Raw genomic sequence first — 24699 nt, 5'->3', positions numbered from 1 at the left:
GACTTATTAGATTTATTAGATGGCTGTTTCCTACACCAACATGTTAGAGAGGCTTTACTTTTTACTGTTTTCTGCTGATAATCAGATCAATACTTTTGATCTGATTATCAGCAGTAAATCTTCATGTATTAAAAATGTGCTGATAAAAGAATCACTAGGTGGCAGTAATCATAGTATATTGTTGTGGAATTTACTTAAAGCTGTATATACTATCAAGTGCAAACAGAAGGGCCTTTACTTTTATAAACATTACTAAAACGGTCTCAGACAGATTTTAAAAATCACTGAGTGGGAGTAACTGATGATGTTATCACCAGCAAATTCTAAATGGGAAGCATTCAGAGAAGTAACTATAGAAGCTAATAGGCATTTTATACCAACTAAGAGATATTTCTCAAGGTTTAGCTCTAAAAGGATATCACATGAACTCAAACTAGTGACAGAGAAGAAAAATGCACAGAATGCTTATAAATTATTAGGAGATACAAAAACCTAGAGTAGGTATATACTATTCTGCAATCAAGTCATCAAAGTGGGTTAGACAAGCTAAGGCAGATTACAAGCATATCTGGCAAAGAATGCAAAGAGAAGTATCAAAGAGACTTCTTCATTTATATAAACACTAGATGGAAAGGAATAAATCATCTGTCTGCTAGATATGAATGGTACTGTAGTAAGAATTAATCTCCTAAAAATTTATTGTTTGTTAAAGTAACTGCTTCTTACATATCAGGTTTTGCCTTGGTGTTAATCAAAATATCAGAAATTGAAGTAGAAGCATAACGAACTGTGATGACTCTAGCATCTGGACGAAGACGTAGAAGCACATGAACTAGTAGAACTAATAGTAGAAAGTAGAACTAATGACTTTAGCATCTGAACATAATGCCATAATTACAAAACTTGTTAACTGTAAAGGCTGCATTAATAATTGAGCCAAGACTGCATTAATAATTCAGACAGGGCATGGGTTTGTTAAGGGGAAGCCTTGTCTGACCAATTGATTGGATACTATGATGTGGACACAAAGGAACTGGATGAAAAAAAATAATTTTGATATCATATACTTGGATTTCAGGAAAGCTTTTGATACTGATGCACATGGTAGACTACTGTACAAATTGGAGCAGTATGGCATTAAGGCAGGGTTGTTAATGACAGTATGCTACTGCAACAGGATCTAGAAAAGTTGGGCACATGGGCTGAGCAGTGGCAACTAAAGTTTAACATTGATAAATGCAAAGTACTGCATATGGGTAGCAGTAATCCCAGGGAAATGTACCAAGTGTGTAGTACTATACTCAGGGTAGTCGAGAGTGATAAAGACCTGAGGGTAATTGTGCAGTCAGATATTCGAGCCCGTCACCACCAAATACGGAGGATGCGGAAAGGTCAAGGAATGACCACCGCATATCCTGGAGCAATATGGCCTTAGTTGCTAATGCTCCTAAAAACCAAACAACAACAACAACAGCAGTCAGATATGAAGTTTTCTGAGCAGTGCAGACAGGCAGCCAGAGCAGGTCATGGGGGTCATGTGAATGATATACAGGAATTTTGCTAACAGGGATAATGAGGTGATTATCCTTTTGTATAAGGCAATGGTCAGGCCACACCTTGAGTACTGTGTACAGGTCTGGAAACCTCATTTTAGGAAGGATGTAGAGTTGCTAGAATGAGTACAGGGAAGGGCAACAAAATTGGTTGGGGGAAACAACTGGGTGCTCTTACAAAAAGGCTTAAGTTTTGCAAATGAAGATGTGATCTGATTGAGGTGTATAAGGCCTTGAATGGTTTGAGCATACTCAATGCTGATGGGATTCTTCCTCTTGCTCAGATTACAAAACTGAGGAGGCATAAACTGAAATTGAGGAAAGACAGTTGTAGAATAGATGAGGAAATTTGCCTTTAGACAGTGGGTAGCAGTGGTGGCTCGTGACTGAAGTATGGGAGTGCTGCTTCTTAAAGTTACATTAAATTGCCTTGGTTATGACATGCAGACATAGCCTTCGCGGTCAACAATGAAATTGGCACTGCTCGCTCTGCAGTTCCTTTAACTCATTTTGTCGGCTCTAAAAAAATGCGTATTGGCAAGTTGCCAATAGTCCACCGACTAAGCATTGACTCAACCACTGTGTGCTAGACACACTAGAACTGTGTGTCTAGCACACAGTTCCACCTACTGTTAAACTTCAAAGTTGAAAACGATTTTGTGTTTTTATTCGTTTATTATTGAAATGATTATTGCAAATAGTTATTTTCTCATGAACCAAAGGCCTTAGGGTATGGTTGGTACTGGATAGCCTGGGCTCTGTTTAATACTTGAATTAAATAAAGCAATTATTATTATTTTTAAATTTAATTTAATTTTATTTTATTATTTTTTTTTGATTATTGGAAATACAGGATAAGTATACTCTATGGTGGACCTGTTAATAGAAATAAATTTGTCCTCTTCTGAAATTTCAAGAGTAAAATTGTTCATAACAATGGCCTTGCTGTCTAGACTCAACTGTCTGGAGATTTCTAAAGCTTTACGTAAAAAATAGAACATCTAAATTCAGTTTTTATGTTACTAAATATTCTAATATTTATTCTAATAATCTTACGACTGAATATTTGCTCAGACTCGGCACTGTCAGCATTAACATTAGCAGAGACAAATGATGCAAGAAAGCAAGCTTAAACAGCATCAGCCAAAACAAAAGAAAAAAAAAAATCCCATTTCACCCATACATTTGCTCTGAAATTTTGTCCAGTTCTTCCTTGAATCTATTTAAGTTATCAGCTTCCACAATGATTAATGGAAGTTTGTTCCAGCAATCAACCACCTGCTAGCTAAAGGCAAATTCTACAACTGTCTTTCCTCAATTTGAATTTATGCCCCCTCAGGTGCATAATCTGAGCAAGAGGAAGAATCTTATCAGCAGTGAGATCGCTCAAACCATTCAAAGCCTTATACACCTGAATCAGATCACCTCGCAGGTGCTTAGTATCCAGATGCTGAAATTTGCAGAATCTGGATACTGTAGCTGGATTTGCAGAAATAAGCCTTTCTTGGTAAAAGCAACCCTTTTCCCCCTCACCAATCTCATTGCCCTTCTCTGTACTCATTCCAGCAGCTCTACATCCTTCCTAAAATGAGGCCTCCTGACCTGTACTCAAGGTGTGGCCTGACCATTACCTTATACAAGGGGATAATCACCTCCTTATCCCTACTAGCAAAATTCCTGAATATCATTGGCAAGCCCCCATGATCTGCTCTGGCAGCCTGTCTGCACTACTCAGAAAACTTCATATCTATTTTCACAATTTTCTCACTTGAAATTGTCAAGGACTCAAAACTATATAGATAGTGTGAATATAATTTTTTGGGGATACTTTATCTGCATTGAAATTTATATGTGGGGAGTACTCAGAATGCTCCTAAGCATTGTATTGACTTACCATTAATGATTTCTCTTTTGTGATTTTATTTTTAATAGATGCAGAGTGCTAACACAACTGATTTTGTCACTCTCAAAATAAAATCCATTTTGAGACTAACAAAAAACATCCATGTAATACTACATCATGTTACATTGTGCAATTGTGACATGTCTATCTAGTTTTGCGCAATATTCATATGGAACACATGTGCTACATATAGCATTTTTCATGCTCACGTAACATCACCCTTAGTCAGAATCATCCTTCTGGTTTAGTCTGATATGGTAATCATTTCCAAGATGGCAGTGGAAGATTTGAACACTACTGGTAAATAGATTTGCACTTAACATTCTCAAACATATCTAAGAGTAATAACCTCAATACATGGATATAAGGTATGTTGAATTGAAAAACTGTAGTTGGATTTTCTCATGTTGACAAAACTCTTAAAATAAACAAGCAAATTGCTTTCTTCAAGCCGGAAGAGAGAAAGCTAAACAGACTTTCTGCACCACTGACGATAACATGCTTAAAATTATTTGGCCCCTGTATGATTATTGATATTACTGGAAGTTTGTAATTCAGAAGGTTTTTTTGTTTCTTGAGTTCATCAATTTTTCAAACCGGATTTGAACTTGAGTCAGTGGCATTCACTAGTGATTCTTGTACTCTTCAATTTGGTAACTGAAAAGTGCTAATATTGCTTTTCTTACTACTTCTAACCTCTTCTTTAACCAGAGATATCAACGGTTGTCATTGTTCTGCCAGTTTATATATTTAACCAATGACTTCCACGTGTACACATATGCTGCAAAATCTTGTGAGATTCCTTCAAAAAACTGAAAGAATCCTACACCATATAAGGGTATGTCTGTGTGTGTTATGGGGGTTTAACGGTGCATAAGCTGCTGTGGCAATAATGTGCCTATTCACAGGAAAATGCTAAAATCAAAATTTAGGTATAACCACTTGGTTTTGTTTACAGGGATATTTTAGAATTTATCATAGTCCAATTATTTTCAGATAAGAGAAAACTCGTTGATGTTTGCATCATCTCCAATAATATGTTGTAATATCACTGATTCTCGTAAATTTCTCAGGAAAAACAAGACGGATGTTCTGTCCTGTTGATAGTGATGGCAGTCAATCAGAATATGTTTGACTGTTAAATTTTCTGAACAGTATGGACACTGAGGAGGATCTTCACCTGTGAGTAGATGGAGGTGAGTCAGATATGTATGTCCGATTTGTGCCAGTGCAAGTACCACTTAGCATTAGCATAAGCATTAGCATTAGCAGAGGCATTTGATGCAAGAAAGCAAGCTTATTCAGCATCAGCCAAAAAAAAAAAAAAAAAAAAAGTAACATAAATAAATAAAAAGAACCACTTCCACTTCACCCCTCTGTTTGTTCAAAATGCCTGTCCAGCTGAGCCTTAAACTTATTTAAGCTATCAACTTCCACGACAAGGGATGGAAGTCTGTTCCACCTACCAACCACCCGCTGGCTAAAGGCAAATTTCCGCACATCTATCCTACATCTGTCTTTCCTCAATTTGAATTTATGCCCTCTCAGGTGATTATTCTGAGCAAGAGGAAGAATCCCATCAGCATTGAGCATGCTCAAACCATTCAAGGCTTTGTACACCTCTATCAGATCACCTCGCTGGTGCCTAGTTTCCAGACACTGTAATTCGCAAAACTTAAGCCTTTCTTTGTAAGAGCACCCCTTTGTCCCATTCACCAATCTTGTTGCCCTTCTCTGTACTCGTTCCAGCAGCTCTACATCCTTCTTGAAATGAGGCCTCCAGGCCTGTATACAGTACTCTAGGTGTGGCCTGACCATTGCCTTATACAAGGGAATAATCACCTCCTTATCCCTGCTAGAAAAATTCCTATATATCATTGACAATACACCATGAGCTACTCTTGCAGCCCGTCTGCACTGCTCAGAGAACTTCATATCTGCTTGCACAACCACCCCCAGGTCCCTTTCATTCTCTACCACTGTCAGTGTAGTACCACAGAGTTGATACGTTGCTCTGGGGTTGCTGTTTCCCATGTGTAGTACTTTACATTTGTCAATGTTAAACTTCATTTGCCACCTCGAAGCCCATCTGCTCAACCTTTCCAAATCCTGTTGCAGCAGCATAGTGTCAGTAGTGTCCTTGACAACCCTGCCAACCTTCGTATCGTCTGCAAACTTGGACATTAAGCCTGATATACCATCATCAATATCATTTATAATTACAGAAAACAATAAAGGACCCAATACTGAACCCTGAGGGACTCCACTAATAACATTAGTCCACGACGAGCAGTGTCCATTGATTACCACTCTCTGTCTTCTTCCCCTCAACAGCAGCAATTTGCCTCCAATGCCACACTGCTCCAATTTGTACAGCAGTCTTCCATGTGCAACAGTATCAAAAGTCTTTCTAAGATCCAAGTATATAATATCAAAGTTATTCCCTGCATCCAGTTCTTTTGTGACTGCATCATAGTATCCAATCAAATTGGTTAGGCAAGACTTCCCCTTAACAAAACCATGCTGTGTCCTAGCTATAACTGAAGTCTTGTCTAGATGATCCTGCAGTGCTTCTTTAACCAGTGCCTCCATTAATTTTCCGGGAACAGAAGTTAAACTCACAGGTCTATAATTACTTGTGTCAGCCTTTGATCCCCCTTTGTGAATTGGGATCACATTTGCACATCTCCAGTCCATGGGTACCTCCCCTGAGTCCAAGGAAGCTCTCATAATTATGGCTAAGGGTTTGCTTACTTCCTTTTGCTGCCTCCTTTAATATAACTGGATAGATCCCATCCACCCCAGGTGCCTTTCTTGTGTTTATCTTCAACTATTTCTCCTCCACTTTGCTCTCAGTTATTACAAGATTCTCTAGCTTACTGCTAGAGTTGAATACACCTCTGGCATTCCCCTCGCTGAATAACTCCTCATGTGTGAATGTCGATGCAAAATATTCATTTAGTTTGTTAGCTACCTGAGCAGGGTCATCAACAGTTGACGCATCGATCTCAAGTGGACCAATCTGATTCATCCCCTTCCTTCTAGAGTTTACATAAGTAAAGAACTCTTTGCTGTTTTTCTTCGCATCCCTTGCCAAGGATCTCTCGTAATCTGCCTTCGCCTGCCTAACCCCCTTTGTAACCTGGTTACAGATCAACTTGTATCTATCATAGGCTTCTGTGTCACGTGTTAATTTGTATGTATCCCATGCATTTTTCTTCTCTGCCATATGCCTCATTAGTTCATCTGACATCCATTTAGGCCTAAACCTTGAACAATATTTCTTAGTTGGTATGTAAAGCCTAGTAGCTTCCAAGATAAGTTCTTTGAATGCTTCCCATTTTGAATTTGCTGTTGGCAATATCATCAGTTGATCCCACTGTATAGAATTTAAATACTGTCTCAGTCCATTGTAGTCGCCTTTACGAAAGCAATAACCCTTCCCTTTACCCCTAATGGTAGTTACCTCTTTTAACATGCTGATGTAGAAAACAATCATGCAATAAATCCACAAAAGCCTTGCTACTGTTTGAGTGACCAGCCCCCAAATTCCTTCCAGTCAATATCTGGGAAATTAAAATCCCCCATTATAAGACTCTCTGATTTACTGGCCCACTCTATTTCTCCAAACAGTTTCTTATTATACTCATCAGAGTCATTAGGCCTATAGCACACTCCTACTCTCAATTTTGATCTCCCAGTGCTTATGTCACACCAAACTGAGTCGACACTGCACTGTCCAGCGATGTCGACTGGCTTCACTTCCTTCGATTTTATGCGTTTTTTAACTAATAGCATAACCCCTCCTCCCTTCCTATCCTGCCTATCCTTTCTGTAGACATTGTACTCCTCAAATTCCAGTTCTGCATTCCTTATATCTGTGTGACACCATGTCTCTGAAATCCCCACAATATCTGCCTTTGATGTTTTGAGCAATACCTCAAATTCATCAAATTTATTTACTAAACTCCTAGCATTGGTGTACACGCAAGTATACATGCACCTGTTCTTTTTCTTACCTACCCTAACACAACCCATGTGTTTACTTGTACCCCAATGATTCCCAGCAGTCTCTGAAATATCCTGCATCTTATTTTCCAGGCTGCGGCTCATTCCAATAGAAGGCTCATTCCACTTCTTCTCTTCACATTGTTTTAGCACTATAGTGCCAACGCTTTGGATCGTGTTTCAACTAGTAGAGTTTATTATTGATTTGGGTGTGCCATAGCTCTTTCCACTGTGCACAACATGCTGTTTGTATGATGTGACTGTAGTCAGAGGCTGGAACCAGAATGGAGGTTAAATAAAAAGTTGATGGATTTTTAGCAGTTTGATCAGCAAGTTCGTTCCCCTTTATCCCCGAATGTGCTGGGATCCAGCAAAAGGCCACTGATTGATGACATTCTTCAATTTGTAACAGGAGTCTTCTGATTTGATTTAACACAGGGTGAACTTGTAGGAGGAGTTTTGCATTGCTATAATTGAGCTGAGAGAGTCCGTGTATACTATGTATTTTACAGATGGGTAGAGATTCAGGTTGTCTAAAGCTAATTTTATTGCATGAAGTTCTGCAGAGAAGCTGATATACTCAGGTGGAAGGGCAGCTGAAATAATAGTAGAGGGAAATACTGCCACTGCTCCAACAGTTGAATGTGATTTGGAGCCATCAGTATATATTTGCAAAAAATCAGTATACTGAGGCTATGGAGAGGGAAATTGGTCTGTAACTGTATACGGACTGGTAGGATCTTTTCCAAGTTTCAAAAAGCCAGAACTGTGGCTGGTACCAAGAGGTGGGGTAAAGGTTTTCAAGAAAGATTCAGTTATAGAAGACCAGCAGTATTTTTAAATTTTTTTCTTCAAGATGTTGTAACATGATATAATATATTCTGTCTGGCCCAGAGGCACTGTTGCATGTTGTTTTGATAGCATGTAGAAGATCAGAATATTGAAGTGGCTGATTATATGCTCAATGGAATTGAGCATTTAGCTGCAAATAATAGGTAAGACATGATATAATCTGTGGCTTCATCTATTGGCTGTGTTTGTATAAATTTCTCATACAGACTGATAGCTGATTGAAATTTAACCCAGTTGGCTTGAGAGAATTTCCATTTCCTACAGGGTTGTGATAATGGTGGTTGGGTAGTGAGCAGCTCACAAATGATTGGAAAATGATCACTTCCCATGGGATCATCCAGAGGGGACCATTCCATGATTGGAAACAGAATTGGGGAGCATATTAATAGATTGATTGCAGAAGTTTGTCCAGTTGGTAATTGTATGTGAGTGGGTTTTTTTTTTTTTTTTTTTGATTTGGTAGTTGTTGGCGCATCGGCTTCTGTGGCCATATTGCACCTCCCAAGGTTTTTGCAGTACTTTGATCCAAGCCCGAGGCGGGAATCGAACCCGCGACCTTTGGGTTGCCGGGCAGGTACTTTACCCACTCGGCTAGCCCGGTCGGCATGTGAGTGGGTGCACCAGTATTAAGAACAGTAAGGTTTTGCTTATCCAGAAAGGTTTCAATTAGTCAGCCGTCTCTATCTAATTTAGTGGATCCCCATAAGGGATGGTGGCCATTGAAATCCCCCAAGAGACAGACAGGGGAAGGTAACTGCATTAGAAGATTTTCAAGATCTTGGTAAGAGAAGGTATGGCTTGGTGGGAGATAGATTGATACTAGTGTGAATGCAATCTGGGCTATCAAATGTACGGCAACAACTTCAATTTCAGTTTGCAAAACAATTTGTTTGGTCAAATTGTTTTGCAAACCGACGTGGGGGCATGACCAAAATGGCCACACCCACACAGGCTGCATTTGAAGTATTACGATCTTGTTAATAGACAGAATAACCGCTAGTCTTCAGTTGGTTTCTGTCTACAAGTTAGAAACCAACTGGAGAGTAGTGGTTAATTAAGACTTTAATATCAATAAGGTTGCTACAATATCCTATACAATTCCATTGTAGAATGTAAGGCATTATTGGTGTTTAGTAGAAGAAGCTGTATCTGACTGTTTCTTTCATGTGGCTGGCTTATGGCATTCAGGATTTGGTTTGTCTTTTTTTGAGAAGAATGGCCGACCAGTCTTCTTGTTTGGATGAGTCAATTGTATCCATATATGTTTCTTGGATAATCTTTTTTGAATTTGAGCTTCGATTATTTGATGTAGAAGCAATCACTGGAGAAGGAGATGTAGCTGGTACTGTAAGTGCAGTATTACTTGCCTGGTTCAACTATTTAGGGATATTGGGGTGTTGCTTAGAGAGAACAGTCCAACTCAGTGAGAGATTGAAGTGTTTGAAGGGACTGTAACATCAGTATGGGTGGCCGCTGACTGATATTTTTGCATAACATTGGAGTATGTACATTTAGGAATACTTGGAACAATAAATTTCTTTGCTTCTTGAAAGCTTACTTTATTTTCAATTTTGTATTTTACAATTTTCTTTTCAGTTTTCCATTTGTCACATGTCCTAGAATAAGCAGGATGGTTGCCTTTACAGTTAGGGCAGGTCATTTCTGTTGCTGAACAATCACTTTGGGTTTGGTCAGAGGACCTACAATTAGGGCAAACTTGGTTGCCGCTGCATGCTGTTTGAGAGTGGCCATACTTTTGGCACTTAAAACATCTCAATGGATTAGGAATGTATGGTCTAATGCGGCAAAGTGGATAGCCTGCTTTTATTGACGATGGTAGATTTGGCGTGTTAAAGGTTAGAATAATATTCCTTGTAGGTGTGAGTATATTTTCTCTTTTAACCATAATTCTTTTCACAGCAATGACATTTTGATCTTGAAGCTCTTGAGTTATCTCCTCCTCCGTGACATTCAATAGATCCCAGCTGAATATAACATCCTTAGATGTATTTAGGGTTGCATGGGGAGAAAATTTTGCTGGAATTCCAGCAAAGTTTATAAGTTTTAGCAGTTTCTTTGACTGTTTATGGTTAATTGTTTCCACTAGTAGGTCCCCTGATTGCAGTCTCTTGACCATCTTAGGAGATCCTGCCAGACTTTCTAGGTGTTTCTGGATAAGGAACAGAGACAGCTTACTGAGAGGCTAATCTGCAAAAGAGTGCATTATGAGGAATGCAAGAAAATCTGTCACTGAGGAAGTGGTTTTCAACCTCTTGGGTTGCGACATGTCATGTTCAATATCTAACTCTGGCCAAGAGCTTGTTGGCTATAGAGGCGGAAACACATTTTGATCCATATTTGCTCCTTTTTGCCCTTAGCAGATTAGCCATTCTGCCAAGGTTTCCGGCCTCACCATGGGGGGGGGGGGCAGGAGCAGTGCTTAATGTGACCAAGCATAAAATAGTAAGTGTTAGTAACAGAAGTAAGAAAAATAAAGAAAGATGGTTTTTCTTTCTTGCTCTGTACAAGAACATTTGTAACAGGAGCTGTTATTAAATAAATAAATTTCTTAAGGATAGGAACTTAAAAGAACTATAAATCACTTTTAGATAATTGCACTTTAATCACAGAGAAAATGCTTGATAACAATCACTGGGCCACCATATAAGGTAATAAACACTACTTTACAGATAGTAGTGTCTCAGTATGCACAAGGTTCCAGGAATTTACATGCCCTGTGAATAAAGACTGCCAACAGGGTTCAATCCTTGGCCTTTTCTTCTGGAACATTGTTCTGGATGAATTTCTGGCCTTGGATCTGGGCTCATGGAAAGCCTGGCCTTTGCAGATGACATGATTTTCCTTGTAAAAGGTAACACATGAGTGGTTGTAGGGCAAAGATCAAATGCTGCCCTCTTGCTGCTGCAGGAATGGGCATGAATGCACATGCTCAAAATATCGCCTGACAAAACCAAACAAATACTTCTAAAAGGCAATTTGGACATAAGAAGACGTCCACAAATCAAAATGAACACAACCACTATAAAAATGGTAACAGAACTAAAATATCTTGGAGTAGTCTTCGATTCAAAATTAACTTTTTATCCCCATTTGACCTACTTGGCGAAGAAAGTGAGAAATTATGCAGGTATGATTGCCAGGATCAGTCAGGCAGACTTGGAGCTCAAAAGGAAGACCCTGGCAATCACATACATGCAATGTTCCTACCTGTTATCACCTATGGAGCTGGTGGGTGTGGTTCAAAGCGTGGCCATAGTAAGAAACGGGAATAAAATTAGAATCAATACAAAGGACAATACTTCTCGCTATTACCAGAGCATGTCGCACAGTTAGCAAACCTGCACTACAGGTGCTGGCCGGAGCTCTCCTACTTTACCTGGAAGTAGCCAAAAGAGGCTTGTACTATAGACTTAAAAAGGGCATACCCACAGATTTTCTGGAGATAGCTCTTGACACAGCCAACACCATCAAGGCTGAAAGAAAAAGAATGGCTACAAAGCTCCATTAGCTATGGAAAACAAATTGGGAGCAGGAAACCAGAGGTCTGGTTACCAAAAGGTTTCTCCCATGGGTGGCAATGGTTAGCCCAAAGCCACCTAAGTGGTATGCCCCTGGATTTTTTACAGCATTTATATTGACAGGTCATGGCTCCCTAAAGGCAAAACTAACTTCCTTAGGGCTGACTAATGACCCAAACTGCACCTGTGGCAAGAGTGAAGACTGGGCACACATTCTATATGAATGTATAATTTACAACATCTGCAGAACACAGCTAATAGCACAGATCAGTCCCTTTGTAGCAGGATACTTAATGATTTTGGAATAACTGAAAGCAAAGTGGAGGAGAAATTGTTCAAGTTAAACATAAGAAAAGCACCTGGGGTGGATGGGATCTATCCAGTTATATTAAACGAGGCGGCAAAGCAACTAAGCAAACCCTTAGCCATAATTATGAGAGCATCCTTGGACTCAGGGGAGGTTCCCATGGACTGGAGATGTACAAATGTATCCCCAATTAACAAAGGGGGATCAAAGGGTGACACGAGTAATTACAGACCAGTTAGTTTAACTTCTGTTCCGGGTAAAATAATAAAGTCACTGGTTAAAGATGCATTGCAGGATCATCTAGACAAGACTGCAGCAATAATTCAGACAGAGCATGGGTTTGTTAAGGGAAAGTCTTGTCTGACAAATTTGATAGGATATTATGATGTGGTTACAAAGGAACTGGATGCAAAAAATAATTTTGATATCATATATTTAGATTTCAGGAAAGCTTTTGACACTGTTACGCATGGAAGACTATTGTACAATTTGGAGCAGAATGGTATTAAGGGTAAGTTGCTACAATGGATAAAAGGATGGTTAAGTGGGAGAAGACAGAGGGTGGTAATCAATCGGTGCTGCTCTTCTTGGACTAATGTTATTAGTGGAGTCCCACAGGGTTCGGTGTTAGGTCCACTGTTGTTTTGTATATTTATCAATGATATTGATGAAGATATATCAGGCTTAATGTCGAAGTTTGCAGATGATACAAAGGTTGGTAGGGTTGTTAATGACAGTACTGGCAGTGTGCTACTTGAACAGGATCTAGTTAATTTGGGCAGATGGGCTAAGAAGTGGCAACTGAAGTTTAACCTTGACAAATGCAAAGTACTGCATATGGGTAGAAGTAACCCCAGAGAAACGTACCAACTGTGTGGTACTACACTTAAGGTGGTAGAAAATGAAAAAGACCTGGGAGTAATTGTGCAGTCAGATATGAAGTTTTCTGAGCAATGCAGACAGGCTGCCAGGGCAGCTCATGGGGTTTTGTCAATGATATATAGGAATTTTGCTAGCAGGGAAAAGGAGGTGATTATCCCTCTGTATAAGGCAATAGTCAGGCCACGCCTTGAGTACTGCATACAGGTCTGGAGGCCTCATTTTAGGAAGGATGTAGATTTACTTGAGCGTGTACAGAGAAGGACAACAAGATTGGTGAAGGGAATGAAGGGATCCTCTTACCAAGAGAGGCTTAAGTTCTGCAAATTGCAGTGGCTGGAAACTAGGCACCTGCGCGGTGATCTGATTGAGGTGTTTAAGGCCTTGAATGGGTTGAGCACGCTGAATTCTGATGGGATCCTTCCACTTGTTCAGATTACGAACCTAAGGGGGCATAAATTCAAATTAAGAAAGGACAGATGTAGAATAGATGTGTGGAAATTTGCCTTTAGCCAGCGGGTGGTTAATTGCTGGAACAAACTTCCATCTGTCGTGGAAGTTGATAGGTTGAATAAATTTAAGAAGGAACTGGACAGGCATTTGGAGGGAATGGTGTGATTTTTTTTTTTTTTTTGGCTGGTGCTGCATAATCTCATACACTTGCTTTCTTGCATCACATGCCACTACTACTACTACTACTACTACTACTACTTTCCAGGAGAGAACAACATATATTCATCACCGAAGAGGAAAATTATAAAGCCTTTACAACCTTCACACAGAAAGTATTCGAAACGCACAGAACTATCCAAAGAAGGGCAATCCAGTCCCCCAGCAATTAAACAATAATCAATAGTTAAAACTGTCCACATCTCCCATCACGCTCAGATGATGACTTAAAAACTATCAGGATAGCAGTACTCTGCACCCTGACAGGAACCTGACATAACAAAACTGGATTGACTTGGGAAACCCCCCCCCCCTCTCCGGGACTACTCTGCCATGTATAGGGACCTGGGGCCCCACACCAAATAACCATGTAGGGGAGGGAGATGAAGAGGCAGTCAAGGAAGCAGATTAGCTGATAAATATTAGTAAGCTAAACTAGTAGCAAGGGAATGCAATGTAGAATGAAAGAAGAATGAATGAGCTGGGCACTGAATGAATAAGTGTTATGGTGATTGGGAATGAGAGCAAATGTAATTGATCAAACGAATACAAAGTTAATAATAACTTAATTACTTTACATATACTAACAAACATTTACTAACACAATCACTGCATTCTCCCCTGGCCTGCAAAAACTTGTGGCTAGACCTGCAACACAACTGATGAATAACAGTAAGTTGAGGTGCCCAGAGAGTGCAGTACACAAAGTAAGAGCCGAACAAATGAAATGAAAGCCAGAAGAATGAATGAGAGTGTAAGTGTGTGTGATAGAAAGAACACAAACCATAAATGCTACAGTTAAGTGCACACTAACCCTAGTTTTAATCTTTTATATTCTTACTTATTTAGTTTAATTACAGTACTTAAAATTACACTAAACACCATTCTCCCCCCCACTCCCCATTTTTCTTTTGAAAAAAAAAAAAAAAAAGAGATTAGTGTGGGAAAAAAAAAATGTATATATGTGTGTGTGTGTATATATATATATATATATATATATATATATATACAGGGTGTCTATAAATGGTAAGAACACTTTCAATAATTTATTGCACATGGAGTAAGAGAGAGATACCATTTACTTTTTTATTCCATGTGAAAGGGAAAACATGAAAGTTTCCCAGTTGTTACTGCCGAGGTGTGTAGTTCCATCATTCACCGCCAGTTGGCATTACCTCTCGTACCTCTACCAGATGCATAGCCTTGTTGAAAGATGGTTCCAACAAAGTTGAAAGGATGATTTCTTCTTGTGGGGCTACATAAAGGATGGTGTTTATGTACCACCTTTTCCACGTGACATCCAGGAATTAAAGCAGAGAATTGAAGAAGCTGCCACTACAGTCACACAGGATATGCTAGACAGTATATCCTGTGTGACAATATGAATTTTCCCAACCTCAGAGGCCTTTTTCAGGATATGCTAGACAGGGTATGGCAAGAGTTCGATTACTGTGTGGACATTTGCCGTGTCACACATGGTTCCCACATTGAATCATTGTGAAGTTATGTGATGTAAAAAAAAAACTTTGACATTTTCTCTTTTACAAGGTATGTATATGACACTGATATCTGTCCTAGTCTTTGTGCAATAGATTACTGAAAGTGTTCCCACCATTTATAAACACCCTGCATATATATATAACCTAACAGAAAAAAAAAAAAAAAAATACTGTAAGATGTAGCAGGGAATTTAAAATTAGAATGCAAGTAGAGTAAGAATGCAGATTATGAATGAAGTAAATGTGTCTCTCCCACTGACTTCTACCTTGGCAACATTCAGCTCTGCTGCCAGCAACCATCTGACAATCCGTATCACGCTCCCTTGTGTGGTACCTTTATTCCCCTTCCCCTGGTTGGGAGAGGAGATGGGTTCCTGTCTCCTCCCTCCCCAGCACCACCTCTTTCCCCTGGTGGGGCTTATCCCTACTGATATTTCTGGGGACACCTTCCCTATTGTTCCCATACTTCTATCTGTTTCCCCCAACCCTCAGTCTTCTTCCCTACTCTAACTTACCCACCCGTCCTGCTAGCTCTTAATCTAAATTAAACTTAACTGAGCATCTAAATTCAATCCTCAATCCTAACTTTAAACTCCAATTTGGCCTTAACCTAATATTCAGCATTTAAAAAAAAAAATTTTTTTTTTAGGCCCTTTTCTCCTCAAAAAAAAAAAAAAAAAAAAAAAAGAAAGAAAAAAAGATAAAAATGGAAGATTTGTTTTTAGGATCTGAAAGTAGTTGGACTCTCATATCACAAAAACTTATATATGAAGTGTGGTACCACCATGTTATTCTGGGATTAATGCTACCCTTACATATAACAGTACCTTGCATTTATCAATGTTAAACTTCAACTGCCACTTCTCAATCCATCTGGCTAATTTTTCTATATCTTGTTGCAGTAGCATTTCCTGAAAATTGTCATTAACCACCCTGCCAATATTTGTATCATCTGCACACTTAGACATTAAGACTAATATCCCTTCATCCAATATCCTGTTTATACTCCTGCAGAACCATCAGGTCAGAGGAATTTACAATAAATCATGAATACAAACATTAACCATATTTAGTAGTCATATGCTTGAACCACAGTCCATTCAAAGAGTGTGTGCTACTGCACTCTTTCTCCTAACTATTCAACTACATATTGAAAACAATAATTGGACCAGCACTGAACCCTGAAGTAACTCCACTAATAACATTAGTCTCCAAGAAGAGCAGTGCCCATTGATAACCACTCAACTATCCCTTTATCCAGTAACTTGTCCCTAATACCACACTGCTTCAATTTGTATAGCAGTCTTTTATGTGCAATAGTATCAACAACTTTTCTGAAATCTAAGTATATGAACATAAAAATTATTTTTTCATCCAGCTCTTTTTTTTTTACTGCATCATAGTAAGCAATCAGCTTGGTCAGACAAAATTTCTCCTTAACAAATCCATGCTGTGACTGCAATATAAATTCATTTCTGTTTAGATGACCCTACATTACTTTTTTAACTGTTACACCATTATTTTTCCTGGAAGAGAAGTCAAAGTAAAAGTGCAGCCATTATCAACCCACTGCAGGATGGAAGCCTCCTCAACAATTCATGCTGAGGGAAATCCAGTGCGGGTTGGCAGATCGACCGTATTCAGCAGCAGTCAGGGGCTTGAACCCCGGTCTACTCGAAGAGCGTGTGCTACTACACTCCTGCTCCTGACCACTCGGCTACGGAAGTCAAAGTAACAGGTCTGTAATTATTCCACCTTTTTAAGCCCCTCACCTTTGTGAAAAGGAGAGCCATTTGCATGTCTTCAATTTACAGAGACCTCACCTGAATTCAAGGATCCTTCATAATTATGATTAAAGGCTCGCATACCTCTTTTGCTGTTTCTCTAATATAATTGAATAGATTTCATCAGCGCCAAGTGCATGTTTACTTTCAGATTCAACAGTGTCCGTTCCACTTCCTCAGTTATCACAAGATCGTTTCCCCGTTAGAATTTAATACACAGATGCAAAATATCTATTCAATCTGAGCATGATCATCAGTTAAATCATTCATATTTAGTGGACTAATGTGATTCATCCCCTACTTCCTAGTGTTTACAGAAGTAAACACTAGGAAGTATGGGATGAATCACATTAGCCTTCATTGGATATGAAAAAGTAGTATTAATCTTTGCTACTTTTCTTTGCATTCTTTGCCAGAGACTTCTCATAATCTGCCTTAGCTTGCATAATCCCCTTTGTGACTTAACTGCAGTTCGTATCTACTGTAGGTTTCTGTCTTGCTTGATAATTTATAATTTTCTTCTCTGCCATGAGCCTCATCAATTAATCTGACATCCATATACTTTTCTTTGTTCCCTGAATGCTATTGTGTGAGTGGCCAATCGCAAGTTCCAGTCAATATCTGGAAAGTTAAAATCCATTACAAGACATTCTGACTTGCTGGCCCACTCTGTTTTAGTTATTCATTATACTCATTACAGTCATTAGGCCTATAACTCTCCTACTCTCATTTTTGTTTTACCAGTGCTTATGTTACACCACACAGACTCGACATTGCACTAGCCATCCAAGGATGCACTTCCTTAGATTTTATGTCCTGCTTAACTAACCAGGAAATAAAATCTTGAAATGGTGAATTAAGTTTATAATTCACCATGTATCCAATATCCCTACAATGTCTGTATTTGATGACTTAAGTACTTTAAATTCATCAAGGCTGTTTACTAAAGTTTTGAAGTTAGTGTATACACAAGTATACATGCACCTGTTTTCACTCTTCGTAACCCTGATATGGCCCATGTATCTGTTTGTTCTGTGAGGACCTCCCATTAGCAGTCTTTATAATCTCCAACCCCTATCTTTTCAGACTGCTCCCAACAGAAGTAGTGCAGGAATCACTTACACCACTGCCTGCAGCTGATATTAATCTATTAGTTTGTATACCTCCCCCTCCAAAGTAGCAGTTTTCTAATACATTGATACTGCCTCAATAGAATCACAAAATTTTCTTGTATTCCATTCTATCTAATTTTATTTAGCCTTTTGGTTCTCCTGACCAAATCAGATAACTGTCAAATGGAATATATTCCAACAAATACAGTCTTATGATGAACTTGTTTTCATGTTTTCTACAGAAAGCAGGATTCCTAATAAACAGATGATGTTTAAGAACACTGTTACCACAACAGTAAATATCCTATATATGTAACTGCAAGTTACACATAAAAATCTGGTAAACAGTGGTGAGTCACCTGCTTTTAAACTAAATTAAATATTCCTAAGAGGCATCTGTCATACTTTACCGAATATTATATTAGATATAAAGTTATGTATTTTGAGAAGTTTCAAATTTAATCCATAAATATGCATATTTTATATCTATAAATTTATAAAATAAAATTTATAATTTACAGAAAGGATAACCACCTTTCCAATGGAAGGCCTTATTTTAGTTGAACAGTTAAAATGGATATGCTTAGCACTGTTTTCAGTTACTTACATTTGCTTTCATAAGTAAAGTTCTTCTTCAAATTTTGCCAACATTTTTGGTAATCAGGATCAAGTTTATGGCATTTATCAAGTCCCCATTTTGTTACAGCCAGACACAGAGATGTTTCGAACATAAATGCCTAAAAGAAGGGGAGGGGAACTGTTTGAGTATTTATGTTTTCCTAAAATGTATGAAAGAAATCCAAACTGAGAAGTAACAATAAGAAGAGAGAAAGCTGTTTTTGTTATTTTAAATTATTATATTGAATAAAGGAAACTGTGTAGAATATAATAACATAAACATAAAAATGAAGGGAAGGGAAGACACTTTTTCTACATGAAAAAGTTTGGTATATTTTTGTACATTTGTCAAGCATATATTATTTACCTCTAGTAAAATAGCCTGCTAAACAAATTTTTAAAGAGAATTTCATTTCTGTCTTTGATGATATGAGGATTTGTTTGGCTGTATCTGAATCATACCCCAAAGTTTGGTGTGATAATGGGATCTCAGATATGATACAAAAACAGCCAATAGGCAACTTGTTTATACTTGTCTATATTAATTTACTATTAATTATTTGCTATTAATTAAATCATATTATATGATGTCACTCACATTTACTAATAGTCCAAAAGAATTAGGAATCAGTTAATAAAAGGACAAAATAAGAAAGCAGGTGGTTTGTTCTTCTTTCAGTTTCACTTGGTAATATCTTTCCGTGAAGTATGAATTAATAATTATATATAATTGGCGAGGTAGTACCTGCTTCAGTTTGTATAGTAATCCTGCATGCCAAACTTTGTCAAATGCTTGGCTGATGTCCAAGAACACAGCCAAACAATATTTTTTGTTTCCAGACAATTGTATAAAATTGACAACTCTATGCACTTGTTCAATAGTGCCATGTTGCTCATCACTGGCCGCTATCAGAACTGAATGAACGCCTAACTGGACATCTTCCACGTTGGAATGATGGCACTGAACTGATATAAATCAAACTCAGACACTTCCCGTTGCACCTTCCAAACTTTGTTGGGAAGGAGACCTTCCTTGTTCTGCAAGCTGTCTTCCTTTCCCTGGCCTTCGGTGGGCTCCCAGACCAGGGGTGATTCCTACTTCTTCTTTCCGCTGGAGGATGCCTTCTTTCCTCATCCTCCTCCTTTTGTCTACTATGACTCCACCACTTCTACTATCTTCCCCCCCCCCCCTTTTTTTTTTGTTTGGTCTCCGCCCAGAAAGCTCAGGCGACTCTGGCAGAGATCAGCCAGAGTATGAAGGCAGTCTGGCTCACCTCCCACTGGTGGTAGTGGCGGGCAATGTAGGGTTCCAATAGGGGGCCCTGCGGCCAAGTAGCCAGAGACAAAACAACAGAACATAACACAATACTGCATAAACCAGACACTACACTTTTTTCTGGCACAGTAGTTCTGCATCCATCACAGTACATACGGTGCAGATGTGGGAAACCACAGATGGCGCCTAACCCTAAATACTATGCCAGTGCCATGTTGCTGTCTGTATCCGAATTGATGTGGTAGAATTAAGTTTTCCTCTTCTAGGATTGGTTTCAGCTGTTTAATATTAGCTTTTCTATTATTTTTGATAATATTGGTAGTAGACTGATGGGCTGGTATGATGTTACTTCACTGGAGGGTTGCCCAGGCTTTAGTATCATTATTATTATTTGGGCAACTTTTCATACTGCTGGGAAACAGCCCACACGTATTATGGCAATGTATATGTGTGTTAGAAGCATTAGCCCTTTTGGAGGTAGTTCCTTGAGTATTTTATCAGTAATCAAATCGTACCACAGAGCTTTTTTAGAATTCAGTTCTCTTTGTATGATACTCCTTACTTCAGCTGGAAACAAAGCTTTTTACAGGAGGTGACAGCTGATAAGAAGCTTCAAGATAACAATGAATTTCTTCTTCTTCTGCTGTAGATTCAGAGGGATATGGTTAGAAAACTTTTGCCAGGTTTTCAGCAAAAGTGTTGGCTTTTTCTGAGTCACTTTTTGCCCAGCCATTGTTAGGATTTTTGATAGGTGGTACTGGTTATGTTGGCTGTTTTATCCTTTTTGTAGTTTCCACAGGGCAGTCAGTGGCATCAGTTGCAGTATCTGTTCCAGATGTTCCTGAATTGACTCATTTTTTATTACATAGAGCATTCTTTTTAAATTTCTTGCTGCATTATTAAAATTTCTTTTGTCTTCAGGGTGTTGTTCAGTTGCCAGACTCGTCTTAAGTAGCCTTTGCTTTTCTGCTATTGTTTGTTTTATGATGATTGGCAAATTCTGTTTTTCCCTGTGTGTTTTTATTTCTGGTGTAGCTTCCCAGGCAGCAGCTTGTATTATTATTGTTGTTAGGTTTTCTACAGCTAGGTCAATATCGTCAGATGTTTTAAGAATCATTTTTAAGTTTACTTTCTCATTTAATAGCTCTTGGAAGTATTCTCAATCTGTGTGTTTATTATGAAGAACTGGTGATTTCTGTCTGATTATGATATGCGAGCTCAAATTTGCTATTACTGGGGAGTGATCAGAAGATAGGTCTAGACTCAATGTTGTATCTGTATAATCTTCCACAATCCCTTTAATTATGAAGATATCTAATATATCAGGAACTTTTCTCCTATCTGTTGGCCAGTATGTCGGTCCGCCTGTAGATGAATGTTCGTAGTGATTTTCTTGCATTACTCTTTGTAGTGTTCATCCCTTTGGTGTTATTCTTCTTGAACCCCATTGTACATGCTTGGCATTGTAATCTCCTCCTGCGATAAATCTATTCCCAAAAGGTTGGAATAGGGTTATGAATTCATTTTTACTAATATTATAGTTTGGTGAGCAGTAGACTGCAGAAACTGTGATAGGATCTCTCCAGTCGTCATTTGTAATACTTGTTGCTTGGGTAGAATTTGTTTTATACTTGGTTAGCTTATGGTGTTTTATGGAGTTTTTAACAATTATTGCTGAACCTCCCTGAGTTGTTCCTTCAGGATGTTTTGTGTTGCAGTAGCTATAGTTCATCATTTTAAAATGGTTTCTTTTTGTAAAGTGTGTTCCTGTAATCAATATGATGTCTAAGTTATGTTCAATAATAAATGTTTTTAACCTCCTGGCTATGTCCATCCAGGCCATTGGCATTCCAAAGAGCAATTTTTAATGATTTTATCATTATTTAAGTGTTGCTACAAGTGCTGTTAGCATCATTCTTATGTCTTCTGTCAACCTTGCCTGATTTTCCACTTGTCTAATTAGACCTTGTTCCAGTCTGAAAAGAGATGGTTGCACTTGTGTTGGCATGTTTTGCGTGAGGTTGTTCTGTTCTTGTAATTTCTGGGATCTTTCTTTCACTACTTGAGCATAGGATAAGGCTGTCTGGCTTGAGGTTGTCTTATGTCTTGTTCTGTATTGCCTATTGTTTCACCCTGGTAGGTGGAAATCTTCTTGCTTGGATCTCCTTGTAAACAGTACATCCTTTATAGTTGGCTGGATGTGCCAACTATAAAGTGTGCCGACCAAAAATGCTACAAAGAGTGCATTTAGCTGGAGTTTGTCTATCAGTTTTTGGACAGCTGTTTTGTCAGGTGGTTTTTAGAGCATTTTACGCAATGGAATGGATGCTGGCAGTATGTTTTGGTATGTCCATATTGTTGATATCTTTTACACTGCACTAGTTCCCTTTTTTTATGAGGTGGTTCGGATTTTACTTTGGCATTAGGGATGTATTCGATATTATATATATCTTTATTGTTTGCTTTTGGTTAGATTGATGAAAAACATAAATAGAGGCAGTTTGGACACTGTGTTTTATATTACAGATCCTCACAACCTGATGGTTGTGTTTTTCTATATCAGCTTTGATATCATCTAATTCTGTTGAGTAATATACATCTCGCAGTACAGCCCTATAACATCTATTTCTTTCGGTGAATGTGCATAAAAACTGTAATTGGTATTTTCTAGTGCTTTGGCTATTAGCATATATGCTTTATTAGTTTTTGGCATAATTCTGATCTTTTTTCTGTTTTCTATTTTGAACATATATTCTTCAGGAACAATTGAGTTTAGTTTTGCTAGTAATGGTTTTATGTCCTCAATTTCTATATGAATGGCAGGTACGGCAGGAGTTTTCCTTGTTTGTGTTTCATCATCTTCTCCATTGTCTTCTTCCATGTCTCGAGCTAGTACATCAAATTTGTTGCTCGTTACTGTTGAGTATTGTTTTGCTATTGTTTTTGCTTTAACATTTCTTATATCAGATCTGGGGATATTTCTCTTTGTTTTTCTTGATGGTGTCTTCCATTCATTGCTGTTGTCTGGATTAACTGGGGTTGACATACTGCTGTTAATCTTTGATATTGTAGACATTGTTGGTTGTGAAAGCACTTGATTTTGGTTACTGAGAGCTTGTTGTTGTTTTAGATCAAAATTAGTCAGCTGATTACATATAGATTGGCTTAATAATAGTTGCTGGTATTGCATGCTGGCTTGATTTATTACTAGTGATGCCATTGGCTGCAATGCAACATATCCTTGAGAGTAGCTGTAACCTGGATTGGTGTATTGTTGCATTGGTTGTTGTGGGACAGAGCATCCAGCAACATTGTGTTAATTCATTTGCATTATCATTAAGTTAGCATCAAATATGCATTGTAACAAGGAAGAAGTTTTTCCATTAGTTTTAACTAATCAGTTATAGGAAGTAAAGGATTAAGAGATTAGTCCCTGGTGTTGGGTGATCTCTGATTCCATTTCCTTAGGCTATATTGTTCAAAGGGTACTTTCAACAAAGGCTAGTTGACAGCCTTGAAACAAGATCAGGTGACTTTGCAGAACTGTTTCTTTACCTGGAATACTATTAATACAAACATATTAATTACTAATTACCTGATAAAGGCATGGTGAAACAAGAATATTTTCTTGTAGCTAGTAGCATTAGGATCATGTAGATACTACACATACAGAATTTGTTAAGACTATAAATTACAATTAGATGGTAAATGCGGAGAACAGTAGAAATGCGACCGCACTGACAAATTCAAGCAGTACTAGTCATTTTGTAGATAGAATAGATATTATAAAAATACTTAGTTAATTTCACTATGATAATTTTCACCCCCACAGCAGATTAACAATGCTTGAAAATGGGACAGGACTGAAGCAGGCTGTTTGTTGGGAATAATATTCTTGTAAAATTACAGATAATCCCTACACAGGCTGCCATGTAGGGAAGGGGTGGGGAAAGGAACCACAAAGGGTGCAGAAATATGTGCACCTCAGCCGGATTACCCAAATGCCACTGGCCATTATGGAATGTAGTGCTTGCTGCTCCACAGTTTACAGCCATTGTCGGTTTAATAACTGGCTTGCAAAATCCTTCAAAATTTAACAACCGGCTCGTGCGAGCTACCTCCACCACACCAAGACTGATATACCTTCATCACTATCATTGATAAATACAGAAAACAACACTGGACCCAACAACGAACTGTGGGGGATTCCACTAATAAAATTAGTCCACAAAGAGCAGTGTCCATTGATTACCACTCTCTCTTTTCCCACTCAACCATCCTTTTATCCATGGTAGCAACTTACCCTTAATGCCATACCTCTAAAATTTGTACAGTAATCTTCCACGTGCAACAGTATCAAAAGCTTTCCTAAAATCCAAGTATATGATTTCAAAATTATTTTTTGCATCCATTTCCTTTGTGACCACATCATAGTATCCAATCAAATTTGTCAGGCAAGACATGCCCTTAACAAATCCATGCTATGTAAATTACTGTACTGAACTATAACTGCTGTCTTGTCTAGATGATCCTGCAGTGCTTCTTTAACCAGTGATTCCATTAGTATTTTTTCCCTAGAACAGAAGTTAAACTAACAGGTCTGTAATTACTTGCGTCACCCTTTGATCCCCCCTTTGTGAATTGGGGACACATATGCACATCTCTAGTCCATGGGGGACCTACCCTGAGCCCAAGGAAGT

General features: G+C 38.3%; 1 protein-coding gene across 3 annotated transcripts in view; it reads right to left on the bottom strand.

Moving 5' to 3' along the window:
- The window catches only part of hgo (homogentisate 1,2-dioxygenase), a 431143-nt gene that overhangs the window by 11990 nt on the left and 394454 nt on the right, over positions 1-24699 (bottom strand). For all 3 annotated transcript variants that reach the window (XM_090379845.1, XM_090379846.1, XM_090379847.1), the window contains one exon: positions 18713-18842. In XM_090379845.1, the coding sequence (XP_090235971.1) occupies positions 18713-18842 (130 nt within the window). The remainder of the gene's footprint in view (positions 1-18712; positions 18843-24699) is intronic.

The sequence above is a fragment of the Mastigoproctus giganteus genome, chromosome 8, assembly GCF_048544385.1.
Source record: "Mastigoproctus giganteus isolate SK-2022 chromosome 8, ASM4854438v1, whole genome shotgun sequence".
Taxonomy (NCBI): Eukaryota; Metazoa; Arthropoda; class Arachnida; order Uropygi; family Thelyphonidae; genus Mastigoproctus; species Mastigoproctus giganteus.
Note: the sequence above shows the minus strand (reverse complement) of the source record. Positions and strands in the feature narration are given on the sequence as shown.